Here is a 16,443-nt window from a genome sequence, read left to right as displayed (position 1 = left end):
AAAGCCTCAAGCGAACCCGACAGCCAACCCAGATCAACAAATCAAACACATGACCTTGGACATAAAATTAAGATGACCCTATAAATATAAAGCAAAAAAAAAATATCGGAAAAAATAAAATTAAAAAAATACTTTAAAAAAGATAGAAATTGACTCGGGTTAATCTTTCAGATCTATGACCCGGTTCATAAGACCGGGGTGACCCTATTAAAAGCAAACTAAAAAAAATAAGAAGCAATTTTTTTAATCAGAGGAGGAGAATTGCTCTGTATTTTAATTTTTTTTTATAAATTAATTTTTTTTATTTTTAATTAATTTTTTTTAGTATTTTCTAATTGTTTTATATGTTAATATTAAAAATAATTTTAAAAAATAAAAAATATATTTTTAATATATTTTTAAATAAAAAATATTTTTTAAAAATAACTATTAACAGATTCCAAGCCAGATATAAATAAATAAAAACCAAATATAAAATGAGAAACCGAAAACAGTGTTCAGGTCCTTCCATTTTTTTTACAACCTAACTCTCCTCTCTCTATTTCCTATATGAATCCAATCCCTTTCTCTGTCTCCAACTCCAAGCCAAATTCTGCATCATCAGACTTCCACTTACCTAACATCTCCTTGTCACTTCTTACTATTTCTAATTTTACAAAATACCTTCGTCCTCATTATCAAACAACTAGCCTCCAAGAAATAATAACTTAAGAGAGACACAGATAGAGACTCTTGGTCCTCTCCATCAATGGCTACCATGTCTACTCTCTTCACCAAAACCTCTTACAGTTCTCACTCTCTCCCAAAACCACTCAATACCCACTTTGGCCCTACCCTCAAGCTATCATTTGCCCCCAAAACCCAATGGAAACGGGTCAGGATTCAAGCCGGGTTGATCGACCCAGATGGTGGGAAACTTGTTCAACTATTCGCTGAAAAGTCACAACAAGATCTTAAAAAGAAAGAGGCAATTTCATTGCCTAAAGTTAAGTTAACAAAGATTGATATTCAATGGGTGCATGTTTTAAGCGAGGGCTGGGCAAGCCCTCTCCGCGGGTTCATGAGAGAATCCGAGTTCCTCCAAACACTTCATTTCAACTCGCTCCGTTTGGAAAACGGGTCGGTTGTTAACATGTCGGTGCCTATTGTGCTCGCTATTGATGATTTGCAGAAGCAGGGTATTGGCGAGTCCAAAAGGGTCGCTCTTGTTGACTCTGATGACAATACCATTGCCATTTTCAACGAGTAAGAATAACTTTTCTTTTGTTGGATTTTATGCTATTTGCATGTTTCAGCTGCATTGATGGAAAACGAACATGAAGGGCAAAGTTCTATATTCGTGTTTGAAAGTGATAATGAATATGAATACCTAAAGTTTTGATTTGAATGGTCTAAATTATAATGATTTTATGAAAATTTTATTTTACCAAGTTCCGTTTTATTTTCAGTGATGGACTGTGCTTTCCTTTTATTTTTAAGATATAGTATTGATTTTACTATATGTGTTTAAAATTTAATCAGAGTGTAGATGTGGGGATTGGAATTTTAATTTTTTCAGCTTATGGTTTTTAGATTAATTGAATTTGATTTCCTGGTATAAAATAACATGACCTCGGTTAATCTTGGAGGTTAAGATGCTATCCCTGATCTGGTGTTTCTTTGTTAATTTGACTCTAGTCCTTCTGTTATATGGTCTAATATAAATCATATTCTTGGTTTGGTTATTGATTTCATATATCAGCAAATTAAATTGTTTCCTTTGCCATTTCAAGCTATCAATACCGTAAATTTTCATTTCGTCCAATTTAAGATTGAAGTTCAACAAATATTAATCGTTGTTTCTTGTTTGAATTGTTTTCTAAAAACTTACTGTTTCAAGTGTACCTCTATGATCCACCATTGCAAATCCCAAATGTACAAACTATTTCTGCTTGTTGTATTCTCTCTCATCTGGTGGTTACTTTACTGAGGATGCATGATTCCTTCACAACTGTTGCAAAGGTCTGTGTTTAACCCTAACTGGAAATTTTCCATGCCTTGTTACTTGACAATGATGTCTAAAGGAATAGATGAATGAACAAAATTGTCCTGGCTCGTGGTTTAGTCTAGTTTTAATGTGATTTATTGTGTACTTTATGCATAAATGATAGTCTTTCTTTTACCGAACATGCTAGGACAAGTCTACCAGAAACAGAAATGTAACATATGTCCACTATTGTTCATAATTGCTAAAGGCATACAAGTTAGATGATTGTTCTGCAAGTCATAGATTGTGTATTTTATGCTATCCAATTTTTATCAATGATGAAGAAACTACTAATGGATTAACTTATATCCTGATTTATTTATCTGTTTGTTTGTTTCAGTATAGAGATTTATAAGCACCCCAAAGAAGAACGGATTGCGAGAACATGGGGAACTAGTGCTCCTGGTTTACCTTACGCTGAAGAAACCATAGCTAAGTCTGGGAACTGGCTGATTGGAGGGGACTTGGAAGTTTTAGAACCAATCAAGTATCATGATGGCCTTGATCATTTTCGGTTGTCACCTGCAGAACTCCGTGAAGAATTCACTAGGCGTAATGCAGATGCTGTCTTTGCATTCCAGCTCAGGAATCCCGTGCACAATGGACATGCTTTACTCATGACAGATACTCGCAGACGGCTTCTTGAGATGGGCTATAAGAATCCCATCCTTTTGCTTCATCCACTAGGAGGCTACACAAAAGCAGATGATGTTCCACTCAGCTGGAGAATGAAGCAACATGAGGAGGTATGTGCAATTAAACTCACTTCCCTGCCATTTGCTTTTCTCTACATAGATTCATTTGTTGTTGATTTATTTTACTGATTTTGTTTGATGATGATGATACATTCTCAGGTGCTTAAGGATGGTGTCCTTGATCCAGAAACAACTGTGGTTTCAATATTCCCATCTCCCATGCAATATGCTGGTCCAACTGAGGTGCAGTGGCATGCAAAAGCTCGGATTAATGCAGGAGCTAACTTTTACATTGTTGGCAGGGATCCAGCTGGAATGAGCCATCCAGTTGAGAAGAGAGATTTATATGATGCTGATCATGGGAAGAAAGTGTTGAGTATGGCCCCAGGACTGGAGCGTTTAAACATTCTTCCTTTCAGGGTATGTATCTTCTTATCATCAAGTCTTTTGATATTGCTCTTGTAACCTTAATTTGAAAAACTCATGGTGATTGTAATTGGATGCAGGTTGCTGCATATGATAAGACTCAGGGTAAAATGGCATTCTTTGATCCCTCGAGGCACGGAGACTTCCTCTTTATATCTGGCACAAAGGTATGTAGCCAACTTATTTTTTCAATTCTGTGATTGTCTAAAAGATATTAGAAACAAGCGGAGGAACAAAATATGAGGAAGAAGTTTTGGACCGAGTGGGACAGAAACTTCATATTTTTCATTTATATATAATTATGTTGATCTTTTGGCTGCATATCACAACGCTTGCTTGTATCCTGCAGATGCGAACACTCGCAAAGAACAAAGAGAACCCTCCCGATGGATTCATGTGCCCTGGTGGCTGGAAAGTGTTGGTTGAATACTATGACAGTTTGACACTGGCAGGCAATGGCAAAGTCCCAGAACCTGTCCCAGCTTAAATGGAGTTAAGGATTTGTTGTACCATACTGTTATGCCATCTGGTTGGGAGATACTGTAAAACTTATTCATCTCCATCATGTGCTCCAGCGTTTGTATAGATTCTCTGTCCAGATATCTAATAAAATCATGAGGCACTGGAGCAGGGACAAAAAACTTGCCTCAATTTGCAATTAGATGCCTGCTGTGGCATCTCGCATTGGCACACTAGCATGTGTGTTGGGCGCATTGTATCATACTGTGGTTGTGATTCTGTAAAAGACATGGTGTGTTTGTTTAATTTTTTGGGTACTTGTTGAAAACTCAGTAGCCACAGCACACATAATTGAAAGAATCCCAAACGAGGGATGCTAATGTCTTGACTCTTGAGCTACAAAATTTCTGAGGAAAGTGTACGCTTCTGGAACTGTTTTTTACCGTGTGTCCTGAAGTAGTAGACCTCAATTACATCAAGTACCTGACAAATATCCCAACATATTTTATAATTAAACTAAAGGAATTTGTAATACCAGCTAATATCTAACTTCTGTATAGGAAACATGCAGAGGGGAAAACATGAGAAAAATGACAAAAAACTGCTACTTGAAATTAGATCCCTAAAATATTACCATGTGAACATATAATATTTACGTCTATTTTGTGTACAGGACAAACAAGAAAACTGAAGAAAAATGATGACGATTGGTAAGCTAACCAAAATCAATCTAGCTCAATACTAGAAGAAACAGAATAGAGACTTCACATACAAAACAAATCTCTGGAAAAAGAATTTGCAAGCTGCTGTTTCTGTTCTTGAAGAACTTCAAGATCATACATTCACAGATGATGATGATGATGAAATTGAGGTCAACTGAAAAGAAGAGCAAATTATTACACCCACATGCATATTTTGTTTTAATTGATTACGCTACTTTTGATCAGAAATATATCCTTATTCTAAATAACAAATCCAATTATCAAAATGACTCTTACAGAATAACAACAGCATAACGGATGTTATACGGTCGAACAATCCCCTGCTTGGTATGCTGACTATTTGGGGACTATCTTTAACAAATACCGATTAACATCCCCTGCTCGGTAAGATCAACCATGTTGGGCAGTTTCACGCGCTAGCTAGCATATAAGAAAGCAAGAAACACGTAACAAATGCGCTTTTATTAATGTTAAGAGCATCATTTCTGATGCAATATAGCAAATATATTCAGTATTCACCAAAATGCGAATCTAATTGGAAACCATATAGCTTCTAATGAGGTTCTAAAATATAGACAATAAGTAATTAATAATCTGTATCTTTCTAAACCCTAATAAGGGTGGAAAAGATATGAAAAAAATAAAAGAATCATATGACTTCAACGGTTTATTTCTTCCAAGTGAGATAGCTGAAAATTGGTTTCTCTGGAACAGGTATGCACTTGACAACCCAACCGATTGGCCAAGATAGTGCTGCGATTCCGATACAGGCACCCCATTGGCCCCAGTTCAACCTCTCTGTGTCTGCAAATTTCTTCAAAAATTCCACCATCAGCACCTGTAGGAGAATGGTTATACCAATGATTCCTAGAAACAACTTGTTCTTGTGTATCCCTTTGAAAACATTCTTCTCCTCCAGCTTCCTTGCATTGAATTCGTTGAACACTTGGCACAGTACAAAAATGTTGAAGATCAAAGTATCATTTACCCTTTCAGTCAACCCGAAGATGGGTTCTCCCTTGAACTGGAGTGTCAAGAGGATAGCTATCTGATACAAAGCTTGAGATAGTAGGTTCCTCCACATGATGTTGGTGATAAGTGGCTCAGTCCTACCCACTGGGGTTTTTTTCATGAGCTCCTGGGTAGGCTGCTCAGTAGCTAGAGCCAGAGCACCCAATGTGTCCATAATCAGATTCACCCACAACAACTGGACTGCTGTTAGTGGTACTTCACCTGCTGAAACTGCTGCTACAAAGTTGATAACAAGAGCGGCAACATTTACTGTGAGCTGGAACTGAATGAATTTCTGTATGTTGCTGTAGACACATCTACCCCACCTCAAAACAGTGGCTACCGAAGCGAAATTATCATCCAAAATGACAATATCTGAGCTTTCTTTAGCCACTTCAGTGCCTTGAATTCCCATAGATAGTCCAATATCAGCTTCCTTCAATGCTGGTGCATCATTTGTGCCATCACCAGTTACTGCCACCACATGACCTTTTTGTTTCAGGCACTGTACCATGAGAAGTTTATCAAATGGAGAAGACCTTGCCATCACACAGATTTTATCGACCTTCTCCATTCTTTGCTCGTGTGTATAATTTCGGAACTCTTCTCCTTCTACCACAGCTCCATTGATATTCTCTGCACCATATTCGAGTATTCCACACTCAATCGCTATCGCTCTCGCAGTGAAAACATTATCACCAGTGATCATTTTGATGTTAACTCCAGCATGTTGACAATCATCAACAGCTTTCTTCACCCCAGGTCTAATTGGATCCTTGATACCCACAAGTCCTAATAGTGTGAAGCTGTCTTCTTGGAGCCTTTTCTCTTCCTTTCCATCTTCATATTGCTCCTCCGATAATTGTTTGTGCGCAAATGCAATGCAACGAAGGCTATTAGCTGCCATAACTTGGATAATTTGCTTGAATGTATTCCTTTCTCCGACATCCATGTCTTTCATTAATCCAGAAGCATCATAGTAACTCGAGCACATTGCTAGGATCATCTCCGCTGCTCCTTTCCAGTGGACGTGGATTGTGTTGTCCACTTTTTTCCTGGACAAAACACCGCTCCTTTTCTTCTGTGAATTGAAGGCTTCGACATAGAGAATCGTAAAACTATGCTTCATTTGCTCCATATCCATGTTCAGTTCATGGATAGCCCAAGAAAGAATTGCTTTTTCAGTGGGACTACCTGAGAAAACAAACTTAGATTCTGGACTTTCTCTGTAAGCGCTACAAGTCGTATTCAGAGCAACCCCTTGTTGTATCAATTCAAGAACATATGGAGAAATAGAAGGACTGCTCTGTTCCATTGATTCTTGACCCAGCCAAAACTTCGTCACCTTCATCAGGTTCATTGTAAGAGTGCCTGTTTTGTCCGTGCAAATTGTGGTGGCAGAGCCCATAGTCTCACAAGCGGAAAGCTTCCTCACCATTGCTTGATCTTTCATCATTCTTTTCATTGAATAAGCAAGAGTGAGCGTGACTGCCAGTGGTAATCCTTCAGGAATTGCAACCACAATTATGGTCACTGCTGCAGCTACAATCCCCACCACCGCATTCACTATATCATCAGCCTTGGTCTTGCTACCATTGAATTCCTTATTCCCACTCTCATCCTGTGTATTCCCAGTGAAGTAGCGAACCAACAAAACTACAAGAACAAGAAAAGCCACAGTCAATCCAACCATACCTATCGATGAGGTTAGCTTATTGAGCCTAGCTTGTAAAGGTGTTTGTTCATCTGTGTCGCGACTGATGTGGCTCATCATTTCTCCCCATGTCGTGTTCATGCCAACTGAAGTAACCAGCATTTGACCGTAGCCATCAGCCACCTTGGTGCCAGAGACCAAGAATGGATTTTTCTTGTGATTGATTTCCACATGATCGCTCTCTCCTGTCATGCTGGATTCGTCTATTTGTAAGGAATGCCCATCAATGAACAATCCATCAGCAGGAACCTGGTCTCCAATCTTTAGACAGACGACATCCCCCACAACAATTTCAAATATTGAAACTTCTTGTCTTCGCCCGCTTCTCACAACATCAATTTTGATATTACTGCTGATTTTCGACAACTTATCAAACTGTCTATTTTGTCTATAATTACTTATAGCAGAGACAGCAATGACAAGAAAAACAGCAACGAAAATGCTGCCACCATCATACCAACCTTCCTTTAGACCATGCTCTTTGACACCGAATCCAAGAGAAAGCGCTGCGCAGCCTAAAAGAATGGCAATGGTAAGATCTTTAAACGCTTCCGCTACAAAATGGAAAAGGCCCTTTGTTGGCGGTTTCTTATACGTGTTGGAACCGAATGCTTGCTGTCGGCGAGCAATGTCCTCAGCACCGCCATAGATGCCAAAAGTGCCACCAAAATTCTGAAGTTGGTGGAGGTCTTTCTTGTTAACAAGCTCTGCAAGACTTGATTGATGAATCTTGAAGTGCTCACTGTCTAAATTAATGTTTAGTGAAGTATAAGACGGAGAGGAAGAAATGTTGGTGGGCCTTTTGAGCAGAACAACTGGTATTTTCGCTAGAGAGTAAATGGTCCTAGAACAATAGATAGTTGCAAAAGCTAAATGCCATCTTTTGTCGGGTTTGCTAAGGGTGGCAGGGACATCAAGTAAACGTTCAATGCAAACCATGTTTGCATGCAGATGGGGGGGCATGTATAATTTCAAAAGCTAGCAGAAAATGGAATAATGACAGATAGGAGAAACAGAAATGACACTTGACAAATTAAAGAAAGGATTAAGCTGTATTAACCTACCAAAAACCAAAGAAGAAACGTAGCTGGAGGCCTACGTTCCGTGGGGATGTAGGAGTCAATGCAGATTAACACTCAATTCTAATTAAAAGATCGATGTAATTAACAATAAAGAAGAAACGTAGCTGTGATGATTTTTATGGTTGCTGGTTGCCTGGTTCTATATATAGGGAGCCTGTTAGGCGGTGAACGCGTCAAGGAAGTGTAAAATGAATCGGTAAGGAAGAATTAGATTCCTGGTGTGGTTCCTTGCTTGTAGTTTCTGCAACAAGCAGGTGGCTGACGAAGAGGGGATAAAGATAAAGTCTGTGTATCCAATAGCTTAGCTTAGCTTAGCATTTTTGCTGTTTATGGATTGTCTCGTGGGTTAGGTTTTTAGGCCCAACAAGCCCAGAGGAACAGTCCAATTCTTAGCTTCACGGTATTTGACCAGTCAAACGCGGTAGGAAAAAAGGGATGCTACGGCTATTGCATTAACTTTAATTAATTTTACGGGTTTAAAGTTAAGAAATATATAAAATTTTAGTAATTGAGATACTTGAATTCGTGATCATTGTGGAGTAAACTCAATATCTAAATATTTAATTAATTAAACTACCTCTTGATATTAAATTTCTATTTAATGTATATAGAAGTATAGTAAAAAAAAATTTTTAAGTATTTTTTATTTAAAAATATATTAAAATAATATATTTTTTATTTTAAAAAAATTATTTTGACATCAATACATTAAAACAATCTTAAAATATAAAAACATTTAAACAAAAAATCATGAAATACATCTTTCATTGCAATCCCAAATAACCTCCTAAAAGGAAGCTTCATGCTTTTCAGTGCACAAAAGAAAAGAGTAAGAAGAAGAAGAAATGTTTGATAGAATTAAAATTTTCTATTATTTTATGAAAAGTTAATGACTCAAAATCTATTATTTTTCTTAACTTACTTTCTATAATATAGCAAACTATTGAAAAATAATTTTCAATATACAATTAAAAAATAGATACAACTATATACTAAAAATGATTTCTAACTCATTGTTATGATATAATTATACAGTGGTTGGAAATTAATTTATTTTCTTCTATCTTGCAGGAATATTTGTGCTTTTCAGAGCAAAAACAATTTAATATAAAAATTACCAAAAACAAAAACAATATTTGGTAAAATTAAGATATTTTTACTAAAATTTAATAAATTTATTACTTCTAAATTTATTATTTATAATATAATAAAATACTGAAAAGTAACTAAGTTTTATATTATGATGTTTCCTTAGTTGGAGAGTAATCTATTTTCTTCTTGGGAATCAAACAAACGAGGCTTACTTTTAAACTTGTCAGTCCACAATGTATATGCCGACATGATCTGGGCCTTTCTGTTAAGGATAGCCCAAGTATGAGCTAGCCCATCAGCTAGCTTGAGAAAAAGCCCAATCAAATCTTCTCCTTTTCTTTTCCCTCCTCTCTTTTAAGAATCAATTAAAACTTTTCTTAATGGATACTAATTCCTAACCAAACATTTTCATTTTTCAGTGGGACCTTCTACTTGGGAAATTTAATTACTCGAACTCCCATGATCGATGTGGCGATATGAAAGGTGGTGGTTGGTTGGGTCACATGCTAAAATGATTTAAATATAAATGAAATTTCTTAAATGTAATTTGGAATTTCGTTTCAAATAAATCATGAAAATATTATTTTAATATATTTTTAATAAAAAAAATATTTTAAAAAATAACTTGTATCACCTTTAAAATACTTCATCCATAAATACCTTCATTAAACCATCATTTTAGCGACTCACATTTTGTTAAAAAAATTGAAGGCAGTGGATTTTCATCGGCCCATCTTTTTTTTTCTTTTTTAATAGGGCATATTTAAAATTATAATAGCAGTGCCAGTTTAAGTATTTTTTATTTATAAATATATTAAAATAAAATTTTTTATTTTTTAAAAATTATTTTTAATATTAACATATTAAAACATCTGAAAATATTAAAAAAACTTTCATTTTAAATAGAAAAAAATTTAAAAATTTAAAAAAACATGATTTCCAGATACATTGTCCGTGTTCCTCTCAACCAGAAAAAAAGAAGAGGGAGGGTCCAATTCGACGACTTTTGAGCCTGTGCAAAGGTAGAGAGTTCTAAAGCAACGCAAAGCTATAATGTGGCTGGCCTTAAAAAATAGCAGTCTTCAGCCACCCAGCGGGTAGAATAAACTTTAAGACCAAGAAATCTTGAATAGCAGACCCACCCTGTTCAAAGCCTTACCACCACCATTATTCTACACCAGTCTGCTACTTTGCTGGCAGAACTTGGCCAATCTATAATCTACATGTGGCTTCCGCCAAATCATTGGTTTCGAGCCCTCGAGTTTGAACCACATGATCAGATAATGGCATGGATATCTTATGAGTTGAGAATGGATTAAATCATCAATCAATAACTCAAATGTGTGCTTAACTTTATGTAAATTGTATCTTGGATTCTATGCGTGTCCCAGTAACCCTATCGGCCATATGGATTGGTTATTGCCATCCATGTAGGCCCTTGAAACCCTAGCTTTTTTTACAATCTGAACGCATCCATTATGGAAGTAATTGCGGATAGGTGGAATTACCTTTCCATGATTTTCCACACATGCCTAGCATTACTTGGAGCTGGAGGCTTTCATAAACAACCAGCTAAAATATGGTTGATGCTAAAATAAATGTCCTACCAAGCATTATTCTTGTAGTTACGAAGTAAATACTGCACAAGCATCTGCAACAATGCATGCACAAAATTGCTAACTAGAAAGGCTAGGTTGGATTAACCTGGAAGTTGGAATAACAGTGCTAAGGAATTCAGCACATTGTAATCATATGGGCAGGCCAATGACAGGTTACACAAAGCACATTTAGTCGCCGACAGTGAACTTTAATTGGTTAACAGTGCCCCATGGATAGTATAGAATTCCAGATCACAGAATGTCAATGTCACACACACACACACACAAAAAAGAAGGAACAGGAAACGAGAATGAAAGGATAAATGTGCCAGTACTTTAAGGGATGCATCAGTTTAGGTGACAGGTGACCAGAAAATGAGGCTTATGCTTTAAGCAATACAAGTTGAGTAACCAGTTTAATCATGTATTAACACTGGCAGCCTCACAGAAATCAAGCCGTCCTAAATACTTATGGCTACAGGCAGGTGAAAACAATGATCATCATGGTATGTAGTTTTACACTTGTTGACTTTGAATTTGAACTCCCTTTACTTCATATACCGCCACAAAAAGAGTAGCCATCGCGGCAGACAACTGTTGAATGTTTGATCTTACTGCATCATTTATATAGCAGGATTTAGAATATTGAGCATGGGAAATGAGATGGGCAACAATAACACATCTGGATTGCGAGGTACGGCTTGAAATCTACTTTAGCTTTTCACTTGCTAATTCTGATGTTTATTAATCAACGCTAATGTATGCAGAAGAAGATACCATGGCCGATGAGGATCAGGGAAAATCTGTACAAGAACTTGTTAATGCCAACGTTGTAAAAGAAGAAAATCATGTGCTTCCTGCAGAAGAGAGTGAGGATTATCATGAAAAAGTTACAGGGTTAGATTCTGACGATCCAAAGGGTTCTGGAGATATTCATGATCATAACCAGGCATCGGATGAGTCAGGTTTGTGGCGTACCAATATCAATATGGAATGCACGCATCCATTATGAATTTTATCTGTTGGTTGTTGACACTAAGGTTTTGTTAAGTTGAACTGAGTAATTTTAATCTGTTAACGGATTTCACCAAGAAACAATATCCATTCTGTTCAAAACAAACAGTGCTGAAAAATCTGTATACTTAACTCATGCCTTCTCCTGTGTAGATCATACCGAAGTCCATCCAGCTGCTGGATCTCCTAAAGCAGAACTGAAATCAAATGAAGTGGGTGGCGAAGATAATCAATCTCAACCAGCTTCTTCGCCGAATGAATTGGAAGGTCATGAGAAGCCAACAGAGTCCAATTTGGAGGGCAATGTTCTGGGAGCAAACAGCAATCAGCTTGAGAAGCGAGCTTCCTTCAAGAAAGGTTAGCCTGCCCTCAGATACTCTGTGAAACACTATTCTGATTGCTAGAATACATGCCATCATGTTGTATTTTTATTAGATAGAATTCTGTTCATTAATATTTGGAAAGTAGAAGTAAAACTTAGATTTACAAAAGTGTAGTAAAACCTAGTTTAAACCTTATGTTGTCTATAAATTGCAACAGAGGAAGAGAAGGTCATGTCAACATCACCTTTTTTTACCATATCACCATCACATGATCCAGAACCTCAAGACTCTGTGGGATTGAAGTTTGATCAACATGAATTAACAGAAACTTGTGCTGACCAATCTGCACAAGATAGCTTTAATTCATCGAAACCAAGTGAAAATATCCTGGGAACAAGTATTGCAGGCATTACTTCGGCGAATGATCACCTGTTGAATACCTGCCTATCTGACAATCTGGATGGAATTCTTGTTTCTGGGACCAATCTAGATGTGGAGGAGAAAAGGGTTGACTTGTCAGAGAAAGAAATGACATCTCAAGAAGATGAGATGCTCAGTGAAGAGAAAGTTGAGGTTGGAAATTATTCAGCCAAAACAAATGTTATTGACGCAACAAGGATATCATCAGATTCTCGAAGTGATTACAGAGATAAATGTGAAGAAGAGTTCACCAGTGAAATGGATTGTTATGGAAACAATTGCTCAGAGTCACATCCAGAGGCCAATCTGATGGCTAACTCACTAAACTCCCATATAGAACTATCTGTACCTGAAGACAAATGCTTTGTCTCCACTGAAGAAACTGAATTCATGAGAAAAGAATCAGAAATAGAAGCTAACGAGCATCATTACGACCTGAATCAGTTACGTGAGGATTCAATTAGAGAATCAGATAATGACTTGGCAAATGCATCTCAAACTGATTCTTTTCTCGGATCAAGTTGCAAGAATAATGAGGAGAGTTCAGTTAATGTTTCTCATGATCCTGTTAGCAACGGAAGCTGCCAAGTTGAGAAGGCAAAGGTTGATGAGAATGGCTACCACGTTGACTTGTTCAATGGCATCCAGAGTGAAGCTTTTGAAGACAGCTGCAAGGAATCTGAAGGAGACACTATGATGGTTCCTGAACTTGGAATGCTCCCAGAAGAGTTATCCATGTCCAACAGAAGAGGCAATGAAGAGGAAACAGATTGTACAATGGGGGAAGAGAAACCAGAAGAGAGGCAAATTGTCGAAAAGATAAAGGAGAAGACCGAAGTTCCATGTGCCGTGGGTAAGGGTGCAGAAGAACAGCAAAGCGGAGAACAGTTTATGTCCAGAACAGTTTCGGTACAAGCAGAAGCATATACCCCAAAGGCTCCGGCTTCTCTGTTCCAGACTCAAGATCAGCAACAAGAAACGGTAATGGCATCTGCCGTTGCTCAATGTAGCAATGAGTTAGCCCTGGAATTGAGGCCTGAGAGTTGCAAGGAGTTCCTTGTTGCAAAGGCTTCTACTGACCAAGCCGCGGGCATAAATATTGCAGGGAACTCAGCTTCTACGGTTGAGTTGGCAATGGACAAGCCTCAACAAGAAGATTCATTCTATGTCATAGCAGCTCCAGAAATTGTGAGAGAAACCAAGTCCTTCGATTTTGAACGAAGTGAAATACTTGAAACAACTATCTTTCCAAAGGGTGGCCATGAGGCACAAGAAAGTGTGGGGAGGTTCAGCACTGAATCAAATCCTGACAATCTGAACATCCATGTACAGATGCGAAAGTCGCCAAGCTTTGATCTTGATCTCCGAATAGAAGCAAGGAGTGAAGAGTCAGATCAGACTCCACTGCTTTATCAAGACAAGACTACAATTGAAAGCTCATCAAATCAGGCTAAAGTAAGACTGCAAAGTCCACGTCTGCTTCCTCACTATAATCAAGAATCACTTCGAGCAAAGCCAGTGGAAGAGAAAGTGATTACTCTGGAAACAAGTGATTCTGAGAAGTCAAGAACACCATCTCTTGGTTTCTTGAAAGAAGAAGAGGCTCATGTTCTTGTTACACCAACGAAACAGGATAACCATGCTGCTGCAAAGAAGGCAGCCAAGGATTTATGGAACTCACGTACGAAGGAAGTGGCATCAGCTTCACCTAAAGCTAAAGAGAAGCATAAGCGCAGAACATCCCTCTTTGGTCAGTGCATGTGTTGTGCAACAGTGATTAATTAATAGAAATTGCCAGTTTTCGAGTTCTACTTTTCAATTTGTTTTGGATGGCTTTCTTACGTGATTCTAAGTTTTTCAAGAAATGGAGTTTTGATCTATGGAGAAACTGCCGGCTGGTTCAGTTGACCCAAGAAAGGGTGATTACTAAATCTTCTGCGTCTGTATTTTTTTGTGCTCTTCCCTGTATATACTTCTTCTGAACTTGCATTACCTTGCATTCTGATGCAAGTTTTTAGCTGAATCTCTTGATTTAGTTCGTTTGTAAGTTTTCTTTGTTTATGAATTTGTTGGAGAGAAATTGGAAGGTTTGGAAAGGAAATTGTAAACCGGGCAGCTTTGCCGCTGCCTTTGATTTTGTTATTTGTTTATTCTATTTATAACACAAACTTAGTGAAGCCGTTTGTTTGAAATTTCAACAGTTTTGTCTTGTTTTTCACGATAAAAGGAAGCAGGAAGTCAGATTGTATCAGAGGTGGTGCTCAAAAAAGGCCACCCGATAGATAGACATTCTGACATCGACGATATATATCGCAGTGTTTTCTGGATCTTTGGAGGCGTCACATACGAACCTTTTCCCTTTTCTGATAGAGGCTGTGGCTGGGACGTGGAAGCTAGAGAAACAGCCCATGGACAGTAATCTGCCCTTCAGCATGCAGGGGGGAGCCCAAAGAAACATTCTCCTGTCAATTCAAGACGACAATTTCCCACTAAGGAACACCATAAGGTAAGCTCTTTCTGGCCCAGGAGATCACGTAAACCTCAACTGAGGAAAAGCTATGAATATATAACATACCGTCCTTGATCAAATCCATACCGTCCTTGTCAATTGAGGTAGTCTAAGGAGGGAAATGCATCACAATTCATACATTGAAATTGAAAGGAATACTAAACCTTGGTAATCAATCCTTCTGTTAGCTACGTCAATGCCGACATAAATCTTATCCCCATACGCGCATAGCAAAACACCACACGCTCTTACAGACAACGTGGAGTCTGGAATGGTCTGTTGTCTTTACAATTGTATTGACGTTGGCATTACATGTTATACAAGCGGAGGTCATTTTAGAAAGCAAAAGTCAAAGAAACTTCATTTGCTTTTCTTCCCAAGTAAGATAACAGAAAGAAAGAGCAGGTCAAATAATGAGAAAGGGAAGGTTTTCTTCTCCATCTTTTTAAAAAAGAAAAAAAGATGATATTGTAATATTTTGAAAGAAAAGAAAGGTTTTAATAGGAAATGACAACAATATCTTTGATGGAATAGACAATAGATATAAAATTACATTCTCATTATTATTTTTTTCATACCTATAGCTTTATTAGTATATTGTTTTTGTTGGATTTTTTATTTTTTTTATTATAATTTATGTTATTTTGTATCAAAATAAATAATTTATATTATGAATTTATTTATAATATCAATTATTGCGTAGATACTAACCGAGCTAAAAGAAGAAGTTTATATAAATATTTGGGTTTGCATAGATAAAAAAAAAGCATGGAAAGGGACCTTATTTACATGAAAAACAAGTCGTGACACACACACATAAATATATATATATATATAATTTTTTTTTATTAATGTGGATATTCGGGTTAGTTTGTGCATACCTCAACTAATATCATGGGTCTTAAAGTTAACAACCATATAAGTTTTTAGTGGTTATCATATTAACAAATACAGAACTCAAATCTAAAATTATAGGATGCAAACTTTTAATTCCAAATTCTTATCTTTAAATTATCTAAATGGTTATGAAAAAAGTTTCTTATCGGATTCGTGGAAAATATAGGTACTTTACATGCATAGCCGACCATCGGTCCTTTGTCAACAGTCACGAGTGCAACCAAAAGTCATATCTTTGTACATCCTTTGAATTGGAGTCCTGGAAAATATAGGAATTTAAAAGTTCTGGGTAAACTATGAATCAGTCCCCCAACTATACGGGCAGTTTTGATGGGGGGTTTCCAATATTCAAAATTAAACCACGTTACTCTAAAAATCCATCTCATCTTACTCGTTATTATCACCCCTCATTTCTATGTATCATAGACAAAATTTGTGTATTATGCATTTTTTTT

At 37.0% G+C, this 16,443-nt stretch overlaps 3 protein-coding genes across 5 annotated transcripts; 2 read left to right on the top strand and 1 right to left on the bottom strand.

The window, feature by feature from the left end:
* The first annotated feature begins 524 nt into the window (after positions 1 to 524).
* On the top strand, positions 525 to 3,912 carry LOC7474170 (ATP sulfurylase 1, chloroplastic). Its single transcript, XM_002315711.4, has 5 exons — positions 525 to 1,245; positions 2,367 to 2,772; positions 2,881 to 3,141; positions 3,228 to 3,314; positions 3,497 to 3,912. Exons 1-5 carry the CDS (start codon positions 749 to 751, stop codon positions 3,632 to 3,634), a joined length of 1,389 nt encoding a protein of 462 aa, XP_002315747.1. The 5' UTR covers positions 525 to 748; the 3' UTR covers positions 3,635 to 3,912.
* Positions 3,913 to 4,769: 857 nt separating this feature from the next.
* LOC7498052 (putative calcium-transporting ATPase 13, plasma membrane-type) lies at positions 4,770 to 8,327 on the bottom strand. The gene has a single exon (XM_002314626.4). The coding sequence runs from the start codon at positions 8,014 to 8,016 to the stop codon at positions 4,996 to 4,998; it is 3,021 nt and encodes a 1,006-aa protein (XP_002314662.4). The 5' UTR covers positions 8,017 to 8,327; the 3' UTR covers positions 4,770 to 4,995.
* Positions 8,328 to 10,936: 2,609 nt separating this feature from the next.
* On the top strand, positions 10,937 to 14,780 carry LOC7474169 (uncharacterized). 3 transcript variants are annotated; one of them, XM_024609702.2, is made up of 5 exons: positions 10,937 to 11,331; positions 11,460 to 11,519; positions 11,593 to 11,790; positions 11,993 to 12,196; positions 12,380 to 14,780. In XM_024609702.2, exons 2-5 carry the CDS (start codon positions 11,477 to 11,479, stop codon positions 14,365 to 14,367), a joined length of 2,433 nt encoding a protein of 810 aa, XP_024465470.2. In that variant the 5' UTR covers positions 10,937 to 11,331; positions 11,460 to 11,476; the 3' UTR covers positions 14,368 to 14,780. The 3 variants fall into 3 exon arrangements, with proteins under 3 accessions (XP_024465470.2, XP_024465469.2, XP_024465471.2); XM_024609701.2 differs by having other exon boundaries at positions 11,457 to 11,519; XM_024609703.2 differs by lacking the exon at positions 10,937 to 11,331 and having other exon boundaries at positions 11,340 to 11,519.
* Positions 14,781 to 16,443: the final 1,663 nt, after the last annotated feature.

Source organism: Populus trichocarpa, chromosome 10 (assembly GCF_000002775.5).
Source record: "Populus trichocarpa isolate Nisqually-1 chromosome 10, P.trichocarpa_v4.1, whole genome shotgun sequence".
Classification (NCBI taxonomy): Eukaryota; Viridiplantae; Streptophyta; class Magnoliopsida; order Malpighiales; family Salicaceae; genus Populus; species Populus trichocarpa.
The sequence above is the reverse complement of the archived record's forward strand: the minus strand, read 5'-3'. Positions and strand labels throughout refer to the sequence as shown.